Raw genomic sequence first — 16,562 nt, forward strand, 5'->3', positions numbered from 1 at the left:
GGCGTTAGTTTCGGAACGACCCTTGTACCATTTCTATGGCTTAGGTGCACCTCGATACTGCTCGCATCGTGTTCGAGCTAAAAAGTGGACCCCTAATACTGTAATCAGTGTTGGCAATCTCACTGGAAGTCTAGATTTAAATATTTCTGATGGTCAAGGTTTGTATTAGTTACATATCTGAAATTCCGCTCTTTAAGTTAACTTGCCATTATGACAATTGTTACTATTACTTAATGCGGCTTTCTATTACCTTAAGCAAGGCTCGCGTTTATACACTCCGACAACTGCCCACCGCCAAATTGGATACCTCCTGGTGGGCATGGGGTCACGAGACGAGCTAAGTAAAGTATACAGTCTGATTCACGAAGATATGCAAATATTTTAATATGTTTTTCTGCAACTAAAACGAAAGAAAAATGTTCTTATAAACATAGGTCCGCAAATGTTTAATTACGGAGTTACTGCTAATAAAAGATTTTACCTGAAAATCAGCGACTTCGCTAATTTGAAGCCATCACAAAACTATACGAGGTTGAAGTAAAGCCGATTTCCATTTATTTTGTTGTTATTAATCTGGCGAATCTAATAAAACATGTCCCAGACTTGTATCTGCAGTAGTTTCCCAGATCATGCAGAGAAGAAAAGATTATTATACAAATAAATTTGTTTACTTTCCTTTAAGAATGTAGGAACGTTAATGTCATTGTTGGCAACGACAGTTATTTCAGTCGTTTCCTAATCTTGGAATGAGTTAGGTTTCTGTATTGTTCAGCGAAAGAACATAATAACAACACTGTTCAAAAGTGTGTGAAATCTTATGGGACTTGACTGCTAAGGTCATCAGTCCCTAAGCTTACACACTACTTAACCTAAAGTATCCTACGGACAGACACACACACACCTATGCCCGAGGGAGGACTCGCACCTCCGCCGGGACCAGCCGTACAGTCCATGACTGCAGCTCCCAAGACCGCTCGGCTAATCCCGCGCGGCAACAACAGTGTATTTAAGTGAAACCACATACGGTAGTAACTGTTGTAGTTTGTAGATTATTTATGAAATAGGGATGCCTTTCAAACTTACGACAGAGAAATACGTCTTTGGTTCAAATGGCTCTGAGCACTATGCGACTTAACTTCTGAGGTCATTAGTCGCCTAGAACTTAGGACTAATTAAACCTAACTAACTTAAGGACATCACACACATCCATGTCCGAGGCAGGATTCAAACCTGGGACCGTAGCGGTCGCGCGGTTCCGGACTGAGGCGCCTAGAACCGCTCGCCCACCGTGGCCGGCTGGTGTTTCTTTATGGCAGCTGTTACGGTAATGCTACAGGCTGCTGTTAACGAATATCGCGTACGTAATCCAACTCGGAGAATTCCGAATGCACGAATCATTAGTGGAGTAATTCGAATGTTATGGGAGACAGATTCTCTGCCTAGTGTTCATAATCAGTACGAGCGCTCGATACGTGAAGACGATGATGATGGTATTGTGGATGCTGTTCAACGTAGCCCTGCCCCCAGTGCAAGACGTGTCTCTCAAAGATTAGGCATTTCACAATCTAAGGTATGGCGTACTCTGAAGTACAATAATCTGCATCCTTACCATAAACAAAAAGTGCATCATTTACATCCGGGAGACCGTGTCCTTCACTTGGAGTTGTGCAACTGGTTAAATATTAATCGGCAGTTACACAAATACATTTTATTTACTGATGAGGCACAGTTTACTTGAGATGGTATAAACAATTTATATATCGAACACGTATAGTCTGAACCAAACCCACATGCAACAGTGCATAAACGTGTGGTGTGGTATAATCAACATACACTTTGTTGGACCATTCATTTTCCCAGGAGTCTAACTGCCGAGACGAACTTACAACTCCTTCAAGAAGAAATGCAGCGCTTGCTCGCGATGTCCCACTTGCTACGCGATTGCAAATGTATTTTGAACATGACAGCGCGCCTCCACATTTCACCAACGCCGTTAGTGCACATTTAAATGAACATTTTCCCCAGAAATGGTCGTGGTGCTATACGTCTGTGGCCACACAGATCGCCCTATTTAACACCAATGGATTTTTTGTGTATAGTGATAGATGAGAGACATAGGTTATGAGGGCAGAGTCAATACACATGAGGCATTACTTGCTCGTATTATGAATGCAACAGGCGAAGTGAAGAACAACTCTGTGAAACTGAAACGAGCAACAAAATCTGTTCCTACACGTGCAACTAAATGCACTGTAGTCGGTGGAGACATTTTTGAACATTTACTGTGAATGTATTGTGAAATTGTAAGTACACTGTACAACTTCCTCAACGCTGAGCTTTGTTTTATCCGGTTTAACACGAATTCATGTGTGCTAACAGATTTTCTGACACACTCATGCAGTTGCAGGTAACGTTATTACCATCATTTTTCCAAAATTAAATACTCTACAACTTCTGTTGAAAATTTTGTGGAATTGTCTGGAATTTAAAAAGCAAATTGGGTTGAAATGAAATAGCTCTGAGCACTGTGGGACTTAACTTCTAAGTTCATCAGTTCCCTGGAACTTAGAACTACTTAAACCTAACTAACCTAAGGACATCACACACATACAGGCCCGAGGCAGGATTCGAACCTGCGACCGTAGCGCTCGCGCGGTTCCAGACTGTAGCAGCAAATTGGGCCAAATAGTTAAGAAATTAAAAATTACTTCTTTGCTTCTGTGGATGTTCTGGACAACTACTGCTGATACACATCAGAGACATGTTTTATTAAATTCACCAGATCAATAACAGCAAAATAAATAGTAATCGTGCTTTATTTTAATCTCGTGCAGTCTCGCGATGGCTTCATATTAATGAACTTGCTTAATTTCCGGCAAAATATTTTATTAGCCGCAACTCCGTAACTAAATATTCTCAGGCCTATGTTCATATGGACTTTTTTCTTTAGTTTTACCTGTAGAATAACATATTAAAATATTAGGATACCTTCGTGAATCACCTTGTATAAGATGAGCAGAGAAGCATTCTAGAGACAATACTGGCAGAAAATTTGATAATCCACTCACGTAAGCAAGTTTGGCAAATGGCAGATGTCTAAGAAACGGTGCCTGGGGAGGGGCGTCTCGGAAACAGCGAAGCTGATCAGCTGTTTGGGTGCTACTGCCGTGGGCGTGTATGTGAAACAGTTGAAGCGCGGTAAAGCAATGAATGCGAGACAAGGCGTTGGATGACCATGGCACACCACAGAACGTGGTCGGAGGCAGGCCAGTTCTGTAGAGTAGGATAGATGGCGATCTGCGGCAGACCTGACGACAGGGTATAGTACAGGCGCAGTGACAAGTGTTTTGGAGCTCACTACGCCGTTGAACATGGGACCCTGCAACACATTATCCCCAACTGTTCTCATGTCGGTTTTAGTGGCCACGGGATCATCTAGAATGGAGCGTCGATCAACGGAAATGGATGAATCACGTTTTTGCTACACCAGATCGATAGTCGTGTTCCAATACGTGGTCATCCAAGTGAACGCAGGCTGGAGTGGGCAGTATTATGCTATTGGGGACATTCACCTGGGCTTCCGCGGGACCTGTAGTAGAATCGGAAGTACCACGGCAGCTGTGGATTACGTGAACATTACTGCGCACCACCTACATCCGTTGATGCTAGATGGTTTCCCCGACGGTGATGGCACCTGACAGGACGATAAATGTTGGTAAACAATGCCAGAACCGTGCTGTAGTGGTTTGAGGGGCAGGATAGAGAACGACCGTTGATGCCTTGGTCATCAAATACGTCTGATTTGAACATATTTGGGACATCTTCAGGTGCCAGATCCACATCCACAACCAAAGGGCTTTTAATTTAGAGAAATCGTGCTAGCTGTTCGTGGACAACACTTGCTACATACTTCTGGAAACCAACCAAGGACTTACCTAACCAGCATCACACAGAATCGCTGTTGTACTGCGTTCCAGAGAAGGAGCAACACGCCATTAAGCAAGTGGTCTTAATACGTTGTATTTGAGCTCATTCGTACATAAGAAGGGTTCTGTGTGGAGACTTACGAATCCTCGCAAAAGTCACGTTCATTCCTACTTACGTACGAAGTCAACGATCGTCATATTGGCGCAGGGACAGTATGTGTGTGTGTGTATCTCAGTTTACTATTTCAAATGGTAGAGCACTCTGCTACCGTGATATATGGGCAGGCAGATGGAACACTATTAATGGACCACAGTTACTACTGTTTTTGGGGCTTAAGCCGTCCTCTCACGGGACCTGGAAATGCTCGTGGACGAGGAGCTTATGGCGTCACAGCGTGGAATTCCACGTTCCACTATACTGCGAAGTATAAAATGAAGGATCTGGCATGTCAGATTTTTGCCTCGTGGAGGAGAACGTGGCCAATGAGATGCGACCTAGTTTTAGGGTCACAAGCAGAATATTATATGGTGTTATACTCATATTTTGTGGGCTGTTTTGTTAAAGAGTACGTGGTATGAATATAAGCTGTCCCGAAGCATCAGCAAATTGAGGATCTCTCGAAAACTCATCGTTTTACTTACTATTTGTTATAATAAAGCGACAGAAAATTACATATCGGCAGTTAAAAGCTTCCTGTAATCGATAATGCTGGTGGTATAATGTGTGTGCTATGAAATTCAGTTCTGTCGCATAATGATGAGCTATCAAAAACGGGTCGTTTGGGTATAATTTGTCATAGTTAAATACCAAAGAATAACATTTTTAGATATAGTCTTTACATAGTGTGTACTATACAGGGTCAATCACCTAAAAATCGCATCCTGATATTACGGAAGTGGAAAACGTTATTGATGCACGGTCTTCACAGAATGGATTGGTAACCAGGGGTTCGCATCGTTAGCCACTCAACCGATCCTGATGACACTTAAAAAGTGTATTTTTTGTAGAAACACACACTTTTTAAATGGAACAATACTTATTGACATTAACAAACTAAAAGTATGGTAAATTAGAATGTCAGTGGTGCTTATTGCAGGATTCTAGTGCGATCGTTTACGAAATGTCGTATTTTGAAAAGTTCCCACACCGACTGTTGTACCGTACCTGTGGTAGCATACACTAAAGAACAATACAAGTGTACACATTAGGTGTGTGGATTCTGACCAGTAACGAGACAATTGACCATCATACACTCCTGGAAATTGAAATAAGAACACCGTGAATTCATTGTCCCAGGAAGGGGAAACTTTATTGACACATTCCTGGGGTCAGATACATCACATGATCACACTGACAGAACCAGAGGCACTTAGACACAGGCAACAGAGCATGCACAATGTCGGCACTAGTACAGTGTATATCCACCTTTCGCAGCAATGCAGGCTCCTATTCTCCCATGGAGACGATCGTAGAGATGCTGGATGTACTCCTGTGGAACGGCTTGCCATGCCATTTCCACCTGGCGCCTCAGTTGGACCAGCGTTCGTGCTGGACGTGCAGACCGCGTGAGACGACGCTTCATCCAGTCCCAAACAAGCTCAATGGGGGACAGATCCGGAGATCTTGATGGCCAGGGTAGTTGACTTACACCTTCTAGAGCACGTTGGGTGGCACGGGATACATGCGGACGTGCATTGTCCTGTTGGAACAGCAAGTTCCCTTGCCGGTCTAGGAATGGTAGAACGATGGGTTCGATGACGGTTTGGATGTACCGTGCACTATTCAGTGTCCCCTCGACGATCACCAGAGGTGTACGGCCAGTGTAGGAGATCGCTCCCCACACCATGATGCCGGGTGTTGGCCCTGTGTGTCTCGGTCGTATGCAGTCCTGATTGTGGCGCTCACCTGCACGGCGCCAAACACGCATACGACCATCATTGGCACCAAGGCAGAAGCGACTCTCATCGCTGAAGACAACACGTCTCCATTCGTCCCTCCATTCACGCCTGTCGCGACACCACTGGAGGCGGGCTGCACGATGTTGGGGCGTGAGCGGAAGACGGCCTAACGGTGTGCGGGACCGTAGCCCAGCTTCATGGAGACGGTTGCGAATGGTCCTCGCCGATACCCCAGGAGCAACAGTGTCCCTAATTTGCTGGGAAGCGGCGGTGCGGTCCCCTACGGCACTGAATAGGATCCTACGGTCTTGGCGTGCATCCGTGCGTCGCTGCGGTCCGGTTCCAGGTCGACGGGCACGTGCACCTTCCGCCGACCACTGGCGACAACATCGATGTACTGTGGAGACCTCACGCCCCACGTGTTGAGCAATTCGGCGGTACGTCCACCCGGCCTCCCGCATGCCCACTATACGCCCTCGCTCAAAGTCCGTCAACTGCACATACGGTTCACGTCCACGCTGTCGCGGCATGCTACCAGTGTTAAAGACTGCGATGGAGCTCCGTATGCCACGGCAAACTGGCTGACACTGACGGCGGCGGTGCACAAATGCTGCGCAGCTAGCGCCATTCGACGGCCAACACCGCGGTTCCTGGTGTGTCCGCTGTGCCGTGCGTGTGATCATTGCTTTTACAGCCCTCTCGCAGTGTCCGGAGCAAGTATGGTGGGTCTGACACACCGGTGTCAATGTGTTCTTTTTTCCATTTCCAGGAGTGTAGTTTGCGTTCAAAGGGACCACACTCTTACATTCTGGTATGGAACGACTGCTGCACACGTGCTAGCATTTCAGCGTCTTTCAGGTTACCCCACAGAAAAAAATCTGCACACGTCAAATTCGGGAAACGGGCCGACCAAGGCACAGATCCTCTGCGTATAATCAAATGATTTGGAATCACTTCGTGAAGACATGCTGTTGAACTTCGTGCGCTATGGGATTGAGAACCATCATGCTTCCTCCCAGCCTGCAGAGGAACGTCTTCTAGTATCCATGGAAATTGGTCTGTCAGCAGGCTGCGATACTTGTGCACGTTCAGTGTTCCGTCTATGAAAAAACGGACCTGTGACCTGATGGTTCACTGTTCCACACCACACGTTTATGCTCTAAGGGCGCTGACGTTCCATCTGTCGAAGCCAATGGGGATAACCAACAGACCAATAGTGGATGTTTCGGCGGTTTACCTGTCGATGATCTGTAAATGTAGCTTCATCACTACACAAGATACATGATACATCTGGAGTATCCTGTCGTAATGCTCATGTACGAAAATTAACACCATTCTCATAATCGTTTCCACTCATCTCTTGATGGAGAAGGATGTGATAGGGATGGAGAATGTGTAGGTGTCCGCCCCTGGTAGCTGAGTGGTCAGCGCGACGGAATGTCATACCTAACGGCCCTGGTTCGATTCCCGGCTGGGTTGGAGATTTTCTCCGCTCAGGGGCTGGATGTTGTGTTGTCCTTATCATCATCATTTCATCCCCATCGACACGGAAGTTGCCGAAGTGGCATCAACTGGAAAGACTTGCACCAGGCAAACGGTCTACACACCAGGAGGCCCTAGACTTACGTCATTTCCAATTCCATTGTGTAGGTCATTTGCCTGACTGATGCCACATGCTCGGGTACTAACGTGCGGATCAACTGCAACAGCAACAAGAACATGAATGTCCCCCTCTTCTGTCGTTACTGATTGAAGAGGTTGATAAATAATTTATAAACAAGTACCGAGTTGGTTGACATCTATTGGAATACCTTTCCGCATACAGCGTACAAGAACGAACTGTATTCTTCCTAAACTCTCCATACACCATGAGTATGTCGGCTTTTTCTGCATTGGTAAATCCCATCGTCCAGTCTGGTCTGTCACACACTAACTGACTAGCGAGTCGCAGTGCACTCAAGGAACACATAAGCACACTCTACGCAAACATAACAACATCGTACCAAGCAATACGCAAGTTGAATGGCACAAACAAGTGTCGGTGTGGGATCTTCGCAAAATACGATAACAGGAATTCGCCATCTAGCGAGCGACGTGTCCAGAATCTTCTTCGCGATTTTCTACGGTGTTCTTCGACAGCCGCTAATAGAGTTAACGCAACTATTTTACGCGCGTCCATTTTCGTAAAGAAACTGTGTGATCTGCGCGCCAGATGTAGCCGGGAATTGCCGCTGGGATAGCGCTTTGGTCGCAAATGACGATAAGGATAGTTTTGTGTTCCGTGAGATGTGACAGGTCATTTCAGAGCGTGGAGATACCACGATGGACATCATGCCTGGCGTGATTCGCGACAAGAAAAGTTGCAGCATCAGAAAATTGCAGCGAAATGCAGAAAGATGAACAGCGGATAGGCGCTTGGTGCAGGGAGTGGCAACTGACCATTAATATAGACAAATGTAATGTATTGCGAATACACAGAAAGAAGGATCCTTTATTGTATGATTATATGATAGCGGAACAAACACTGGTAGCAGTTACTTCTGTAAAATATCTGGGAGTATGCGTGCGGAACGATTTGAAGTGGAATGATCATATAAAATTAATTGTTGGTAAGGCGTGTGCCAGGTTGAGATTCATTGGGAGAGTCCTTAGAAAATGTAGTCCATCAACAAAGGAGATGGCTTACAAAACACTCGTTCGACCTATACGTGAGTATTGCTCATCAGTGTGGGATCCGCACCAGATCGGGTAGGCGGAGGAGACAGAGAAGATCCAAAGAAGAGCGGCGCGTTTCGTCACTGGGTTATTTGGTAAGCGTGATAGCGTTACGGAGATGTTTAGGAAACTCAAGTGGCAGACTCTGCAAGAGAGGCGCTCTGCATCGCGGTGTAGCTTGCTGTCCAGGTTTCGAGAGGGTGCGTTTCTGGATGAGGTATCGAATATATTGCTTCCCCCTACATATACCTCCCGAGGAGATCACGAATGTAAAATTAGAGAGATTCGAGCGCGCACGGAGGCTTTCCGGCAGTCGTTCTTCCCGCGAACCATACGCGACTGGATCAGGAAAGGGAGGCAATGACAGTGGCACGTAAAGTGCCCTCCGCCACACACCGTTGTGTGGCTTACGGAGTATAATGTAGATTTAGAAGCACTTCCTGTGTGAGGATAGCTTTTGTTAGTTGTACTGAAATATTTATTTGGTTAATATAAGATTTTCAGGCGGTGTGGTGGACAGTGCACTGGTGACGGGTGGCGTGTGTGCCAACAGAGCCGAGCGCGCAGTGGCGCTGCACGCGCTGCGAGTTCTGCACGCGAGGCGAGGCGGTGCGGCGCGTGCTGCAGCTGATCTCGAACGAGCTGCAGATGGTGGAGGCGGGCGACAGCGTGGAGGCGCGCGAGACGCTGTTCCGCAAGTACCGCAGCGTGCTGCACCCGCGCCACGCCTACATGACGCAGATGCGCCACTCGCTGTGCCAGCTGTACGGCCGCGTCGACGACTACCTGCTGGACGACCTGCCCGACGTGCTGCTCGAGCGCAAGGTCGACCTCTGCCGCGACCTGCTCGCCGTCGCCGACGTCGTCGAGCCGGGCCTCTCGCGCCTCAGAGGTAGGCGCAAACACACACTTACCTGCTGCACTAATCAACGTACTTAACCCTCTGAGTCCCAAGAATATGAAAAAAATACACTGGCGGCAAAAAATCGCAACACCATAAAATAATGTTGAGTAATGAAATTTCGGTAATACGTTTGTCTAGTGACACTGCAATATCACAGATTAATGCAACGCGAGATAAGCCATTGCAAAAGTGAAATGCTGGTACTCAAATAACCTGTGTAACTGCCAGAATGTTGAATGCAAGCACGTAAAAGTGCATGCATTGTGTTGTGTGCATAGTTCCGCGTAGTCAGCGCGTTCACAACTTTCCCACTAGAGCGCGCCCCGCTAAGCACAACGGCGCAGGCGCAGCGCTGGTCCGTCTCCGCACTACGAGATGGCGCTGCCATAGAGACGGACCAAATTCTGCTTCCGCCAATCCGCGTATTAATATGTAATGCACCCAATGAGATTCGTGCTAACGTAGAACCTTTCCTCCTCGCAGGTCACACTCGCGCAGTGATAAATAAATGCGCGAGGTGTTATAACGAGTGTACAGACCTCCGATTAGTCAGTCTGCATTTCTCTACACCAGTCTGTACGAGTTCTACATTTGTCTATACCAGTCTATAGTCAAGTTTCAGTCTGCGCCTAATAAGAGTACCATATTCCTGTACATGGCCATAAAGATAAATGTATAGACTCTTTTGTCAAGTATCACAGATATATGTGAGAATAAGATTAACGTACCAATACCAAAGGAACTTCAGATTATCAGTTGTAAATAGCATCCAGAATCAAGTAATTTTTATGCTTGTTTTTATTTTAATAAATGTGTGTGAAAGTTAATCAAGTTCTGTTTAAAGTTGGTCACCATCAATCTGCTACTCTAAGCATGCAAGTGGCATTTCTATCGTCTGACCTAACGGCAGAAGATAAACACGCCAGGATAAGATCACGAGACATATTGCTGACACTCGCCTACTTCGTTAGAGCAACAAGTCAAATAATCTGATGGTGTGTGTACTGAAGGTCTTATAGTATGCACACCACACATTGTGTTGTACATGTGCCAAAAATCAGTTTGAGGAGTGGAGTTCCAAGTCTGTATCACTTGGTCGGTTAATATATGGACAATTAATGCAGTCTGTGTTTGGCGCTGGAGTTGTCCGATAATGTCCCATATGTGCTCCACTGGAGACAGATCTGGTGGTCGAGTAGACCAAGGATACATGTCCACTCTCTGTAGAGCAAGTTGGGTTGCAACAGCGGTATGTGGGCGAACGTTATCCTGTTGGAAAACGACCCCTGGAGTGCTGTTCATGAGTGTAAGCACAACAGGTCGAATCGCCAGACTTCCTACAAATTTGCAGTCAGGATGCGTGCGATAACCACGAGAGTGCTCCTACTATTATACGATACCACGTCCCAGAAAAAACTGACAAACAATTTTTTTTAGCTCAATGCAATCTGACCTTCAATAATCCTACAAAATAATGGCCCTGACTAACAATAACCTACACCTTTCATGAATCACTTACCTCACTAAAATCTTGGTTGCTCGAACTACTGCAATACAGCGAGCGCCAATACTGCCAGCTAAATAAAAGATTCCAACTGCTGAAGGCACTAACTATTGATATACATAGTTAGCAAATGAAAGATTTTAATAGAGAACAAACAATGTATTTACCTTAATAACGTTCAAAAGTCGTAACTCATGACATCCACCTTTACAAACTTCCTTTTTCTGGCGGACACACGTCCAGATCGTTCTCACATAGTAATCTCTCAAAGCTCTGGCATCTCTCTGTCCACATCCACCACTGCTGGCGCTGTTCACATCCAACTGTCCAACACTACACAAGCGAATATTCCAACAATGAGTCCAACCAGCCACAGACTGCACACATCACAGTCAGTGATTTGCACACAAAGCGCTATGTGGTGTTACCAACATAAAAACCTGAACAGCCTACTTACATAGCCCCCATGCTCCCCACAAAAAATGTACAGATTGTTTTGGGCAGTGCCCAATAATTATTTGGCAATTTTTTTTATATTAACGATAACAAATATATCAAATACACCCACTTATTGATACAATGTTGGTCAAAAGCAAAAATTGTTCTCATAAATACAGTTCTGATCATTCATCACAGTAGAAATTGGAATTTTTTTCTCAAAGTCTGAGCAGTAAAACAAAATGCGCACAGAAGTAGTGGATTTCCATGCAGTCTTGAAGAAGTAGTGTTGTCCTTCCAACGGAAAGACAGTGCTGACTCTTGACGTGCAGACAGGTAATGGGCCACAACAGAGCAAACCCACAGCAGAGTCAGTCAAAGTTTTGAAGAATATTGGTAGGTAGGTCATCACAGAGCAGACTCACTGTAATCCTGGTAGAGATTATGGTATTGGCGGGCCACCAGAGGTGCAGACCCCCTGCAGTTCTTGTAGAAATAATGGTATTGGTGGGTCATCAAAGTTGTAGACCCACTGTAGTCCTTGTAGAGATGGCCAGCAGCCATCTGTTGCGACTGTGCAGGCGCACAATCACCATCGAAGAGTCTTGCAGATAATATAGCAAGTCCATGAACCACCACTTGTGCAATCACAAAAAATTTCTTATGTAAGAGGCTGTTTAGGTTTTTATATTGGTAACGCCACATAGCGCTCTCTGTATGAAAATCACTGACTGTGCTGTGTGCAATCTGTGGTTGGCTGGACTCATTGTTGGAATATTCGCTTGTGTAGTGTTGGGCAATGGGATGTGAATAGCGCGTAGAGTTGTGTAGTTGGAGGTGAGCCGCCAGTAGTGGTGGATGTGGATAGAGAGACGCCAGAGTTTTGAGAGATTATATATATATAATGACTTTTGAACGCTATTAAGGTAGATATATTGTTTGTTCTCTATCAAAATCTTTCATTTGCTAACTATGCCTATCAGTAGTTAGTGGCTTCAGTAATTATAATCTTTTATTTAGCTGGCAGTATTGTCGCTCGCTGTATTGCATTAATTCGAGTAACGAATATTTTTGTGAGGTAAGTGATTCATGAAAGGTATTGATTATTTTTAGTCAGGGCCATTCTTTTGTAGGGATTATTGAAAGTCAGAATGCGTTGCGCTAAAAATATTGAGTGTCAGTTTAGTGATGATCAGAATAAGTAAAGAGAGAAATGTCTGAGTACGTTCAGTTTTCAGCATCTTATTTTTTCGTGTGAAAGCAAATTCCGCATTCGCCATAGAGTCAATCCATCTCGAAACTACCATGAACTCATAAGGCCTAAGATAAATTATGGTCGTAAACATCCAGCAAAAATGGACCTAAAATGTAATAAATTTATATCAAAAGTACAGACTGCCTCAGTGGCTTCAAGAAGCAGTAGTCAAACTCAGATTTACGTTACGGTAAGTTTAGAGATGCTTACTTTCGCTGACAGTGGCCTCCTCTATATGATCAGAAAAAAGTCACTATCTTCTATAATCACGTAGTACAGTCTCCGCGACAACTGCTGCTTTGGTCGTTGTAAGTGACTGCTAAATGAACTACATTCGTACAAATACCTTAGTGCATAACTAGAGGTCATTATCTAGCAATAGAATCGGTGGTTTCACACGGAAGGCTCTGGTACTTCAAGCTAAAAATTAATAAATTAGTGGTTTGAGGCAGAACCCACTCGTACTCAAAGGGTTAAAAGTCACCCAGTGTTGAGCAAGCAATGTTTTTTGTTACTGAAATGCATTTTTTTCGGGTTTGTTTTATTACTGCTCAACAGATTTTACGCTATGCACGAATGACAACAATCAGTGCATACATTCGTTTTCATCATGCTGGGTACCTGAGCCGTAAATTTATTCAAGGATATTCTAATGGTTTCCCTCCGGCTGTTTCTTGATTAACAATTTATTTATTACCTTTCGCCCCATTGGCTAATTTCGTTCTTATAGGCCAACAAGTGGCGTCTGCAGTGAGCAGATCACAAATACAGAAAATTTAGGCTTGGCTTGCTAACAGACCTATTTTTAAATAGAGCAGCCTAAAATGTGCGCTTACAGGTGCCAACAGGATGTCGTAATATATTCAGCTATTAACGGTGGACATGGCAATAACGTGCAAGCATCAGTTTTAAAACAGAATGTTTATTGAATACAGTGATCATCACCGTTGAATCCATTGGCACGATCCCAGGCACTGTATTTGCTCACATTTGTAGTTACGGATGTGGTATCAATTCTGTGCACCCGTGAAGTAAATGGAGAAAAAATACAGCATCCTAAATCGGCCTGTAAATAAATCGATACATGTGTCAGTAGTGGAGCCCCCTTTCGGATGAAGCAGATGTGGCTAAGCGCAAATTCATAGCCACCTACTGCAGTGCTACCAGCTGGATGAACTTTTCACACCAGAAGGTCTTTTTAAAGTTAATAATAAAGCCATGGTGGCCTCAGTTTTCTGCAAAGCTTGTTTCAATCGACATAGAAAGTAAATAAACACTTACAGCTTAGAAATGAAGAAAGTGTGACTGTCTTTAAGGTAATGGAATCATAATCGAGAGCAGCGAAGTGTAAATCCCTGTCCATCTATCCTAATTTAGATATCCTATAAAATCCAGTCAGTCTTGGGTGGTTCCATTATATACTCATAGCCAATTTACTTTTTCTTCCTTTGAATTCATGTCAATGCTCCATTATCGGTCTCCTTAATCGTGATCGTTATTCGTGAGAAGTGGCAGTCGATACGTAAGCAGATGTGTCGAATGCAAAGGAGTACAAATTTTCACAATTATTAATTGGCCGATAAGGGGAGGAGAGGTGGTCGCGTGCAGATCCAGATCACCAACACATTGCGCCAAAGACCGAGGTTAAATTCCAAACGTAGAGCACCTCACCCATGTGGCAAAACTCAGTGAGCAGCGGCCGTTCCACAACGCTAGCTATCCACGCGGCATGTCTCACTCAATTTCCGCGGGCGAGCACCCGCCGATTGCGACTAAATATGTGCGTAGCCTCTTCCACATGTCTAAAGGAAACACGGCGGTCAGTTACACTACACCTCTGCACAAAGTATTGAGCCTGCACAAACTTCCTCGGTAATTTCTGCCAAGGTGTTGAAGTTCATTCACCTTCCGCCTTACATACTGCAGTCGAGTGAATTCGAGGCAGATCTAAAACGCGCGTGCAGGGCTCTGTTTCGCAGTGAGAGCACGTGACAGTGTTTACCGTTATCAGATTTATCGTTATCAGCCCGTCGGATTGGGAGGCTGAGCTCGGAGGCCGTCTTGGTGCTATTTGAGAGGAGTCGGCTGTGTGTCTAAACCGGGTTTCCCACTCTTCCTTCTTTCATCAGAATACAGAAAGGTGCTGCTGTGCGCGGACGAAGGAAAGTTTTTCCAATTTGGTGGCTGAATCTGTCCCTCGGGAATTCCCATCCCATTATGGATATACTTTAGTATAATTCTCTGTTTCCAAAGAAGTCTACACCTACATCCACATATATACTTCGCAAGTCAACGTACGGTGCCTGGCGGAGGGTTCCCTGCATCACTACTAGTCATTGCCCTTCCTGTTCCATAGAGCGAGGGGAAAACGACTGTCTGTGCGCCTCTCTATGGCCCCTAATAACTCTTATCGTATCTTCGTGGTGCTTACACGAAATGTATGTTAGTTCCAGTACGATCGTGCTGCATTTAGCTTCAAATGACGGTTCTCTAAATTTTCGAAGTAGTAATCTTTGAAAAGAACTTCACTTCGCCTCCAAGGATTTCTTGTTGAGTTTCCAAAGCATCTCCGTAAGAGTTTCGTGTTCTTAGAACTTACCGGTAACAAAACTACCAGCCCGCCTCTGATTGCTTCTGTGTCTTCCTTTAATCCGATCTAGTGTGGATTCCAAACAACCGAGCAGTACTCAAGAACAGATCGTACTAGCGTCCCATATGCGGTCTGGTTTACAGATGAACCATACTTTTCAAAAAGTCTCCCAATAAACCGAAGGCGACCAATCGCGTTCCCTACCACAATCCTCACATGCTCGTTCCATTCATATAGCTTAGCAAAGTTAAGCCCAGATATTTAAACGACGTGATCGTTTCAAGCAGGACATTGCTAATGCTGTATTCGAACTTTACGGGTTTGGTTCTCCGAATCATTCCTTATTAACTTACCTTTTTCTACAGTTAGAGCCAGCTGTCATTCTTCACTCCCACTAGAAATTGTGTATGCCATCTTGCATCCTGCTACAGTCGTGCAACTTCGATTGCTTTCCGTACACCACAGCATCGTCAGCAAACAACCGCAGATTGCTGCCCACCCTGTCCGTGAGATCATTTATGTATACAGAGAATAACAGCGGTCATCACACTTCCATGAGGCACTCCTGACTATATCCTTGTCCGATGAACACCTGCCGTCGAGGACAACATGCTGGATTCTATTACTCACATACCTGGGAACATATTTCATATGTTCGTACCTTCGTTAACAGTCTGCATTGGGGAACCGTGTCAAATACTTTCCGGAAATCTAGAAATGTGGAATCGCCTGTTGTTTTTCATCTGTAGTTCACAGTATATCATGTGAGAAAAGGGCGAGCTGAGTTTCACACGAACGATGGTTTCTAAAACAGAGATAATTAGTGGACAATAACTTTTCATGCTCAAGGAAATTTATTATATTCCAACTCAGAATAGGGCCTAGAATTCTGCAGCAAACCGACGTTGGGGATATTGGTCTGTAATTTTGCGGGTCCTTTCTGTTACCCTTATCATACAGGGTGTAAAATTTAAAGTTGGCAAACCAGAAGAACTCTAAAAATAAGCATCACACGAAAAAATGTCTAGAATCCAAAGTTGATTATTTTCGAGTGGGACATCTACTGGTGCTAAAATTAGCCCGCCATCCCAGCCCCTTGGGGGTGGGGCAGGAGGCAACTTGAAAATTTCAAAAGGGATTAGCCGAGTGGTCAAAGGCGCTGCAGTCATGGACTGTGCGGCGGGTCCCGGCGGAGGTTCGAGTCCTCCCTCGATCGTGTCTGTCCTTAGGATAATTTAGGTTAAGTAGTGTGTAAGCTTAGGGACTGATGACCTTAGCAGTCAAGTCCTATAAGATTTCACACACATTTGAACATTTTGGGAACCCCATTT

At 44.9% G+C, this 16,562-nt stretch overlaps 1 protein-coding gene across 1 annotated transcript in view; it reads left to right on the forward strand.

Annotated features, from left to right (window-relative positions):
- Positions 1-16,562, forward strand: part of LOC126329207 (SET domain-containing protein SmydA-8) — a 215,557-nt gene that overhangs the window by 193,996 nt on the left and 4,999 nt on the right. The window contains exon 6 of the mRNA XM_049996134.1: positions 9,094-9,432. Within this exon, the coding sequence (XP_049852091.1) occupies positions 9,094-9,432 (339 nt within the window). The remainder of the gene's footprint in view (positions 1-9,093; positions 9,433-16,562) is intronic.

Source organism: Schistocerca gregaria, chromosome 2 (genome assembly GCF_023897955.1).
Source record: "Schistocerca gregaria isolate iqSchGreg1 chromosome 2, iqSchGreg1.2, whole genome shotgun sequence".
In the NCBI taxonomy this organism is placed as follows: domain Eukaryota; kingdom Metazoa; phylum Arthropoda; class Insecta; order Orthoptera; family Acrididae; genus Schistocerca; species Schistocerca gregaria.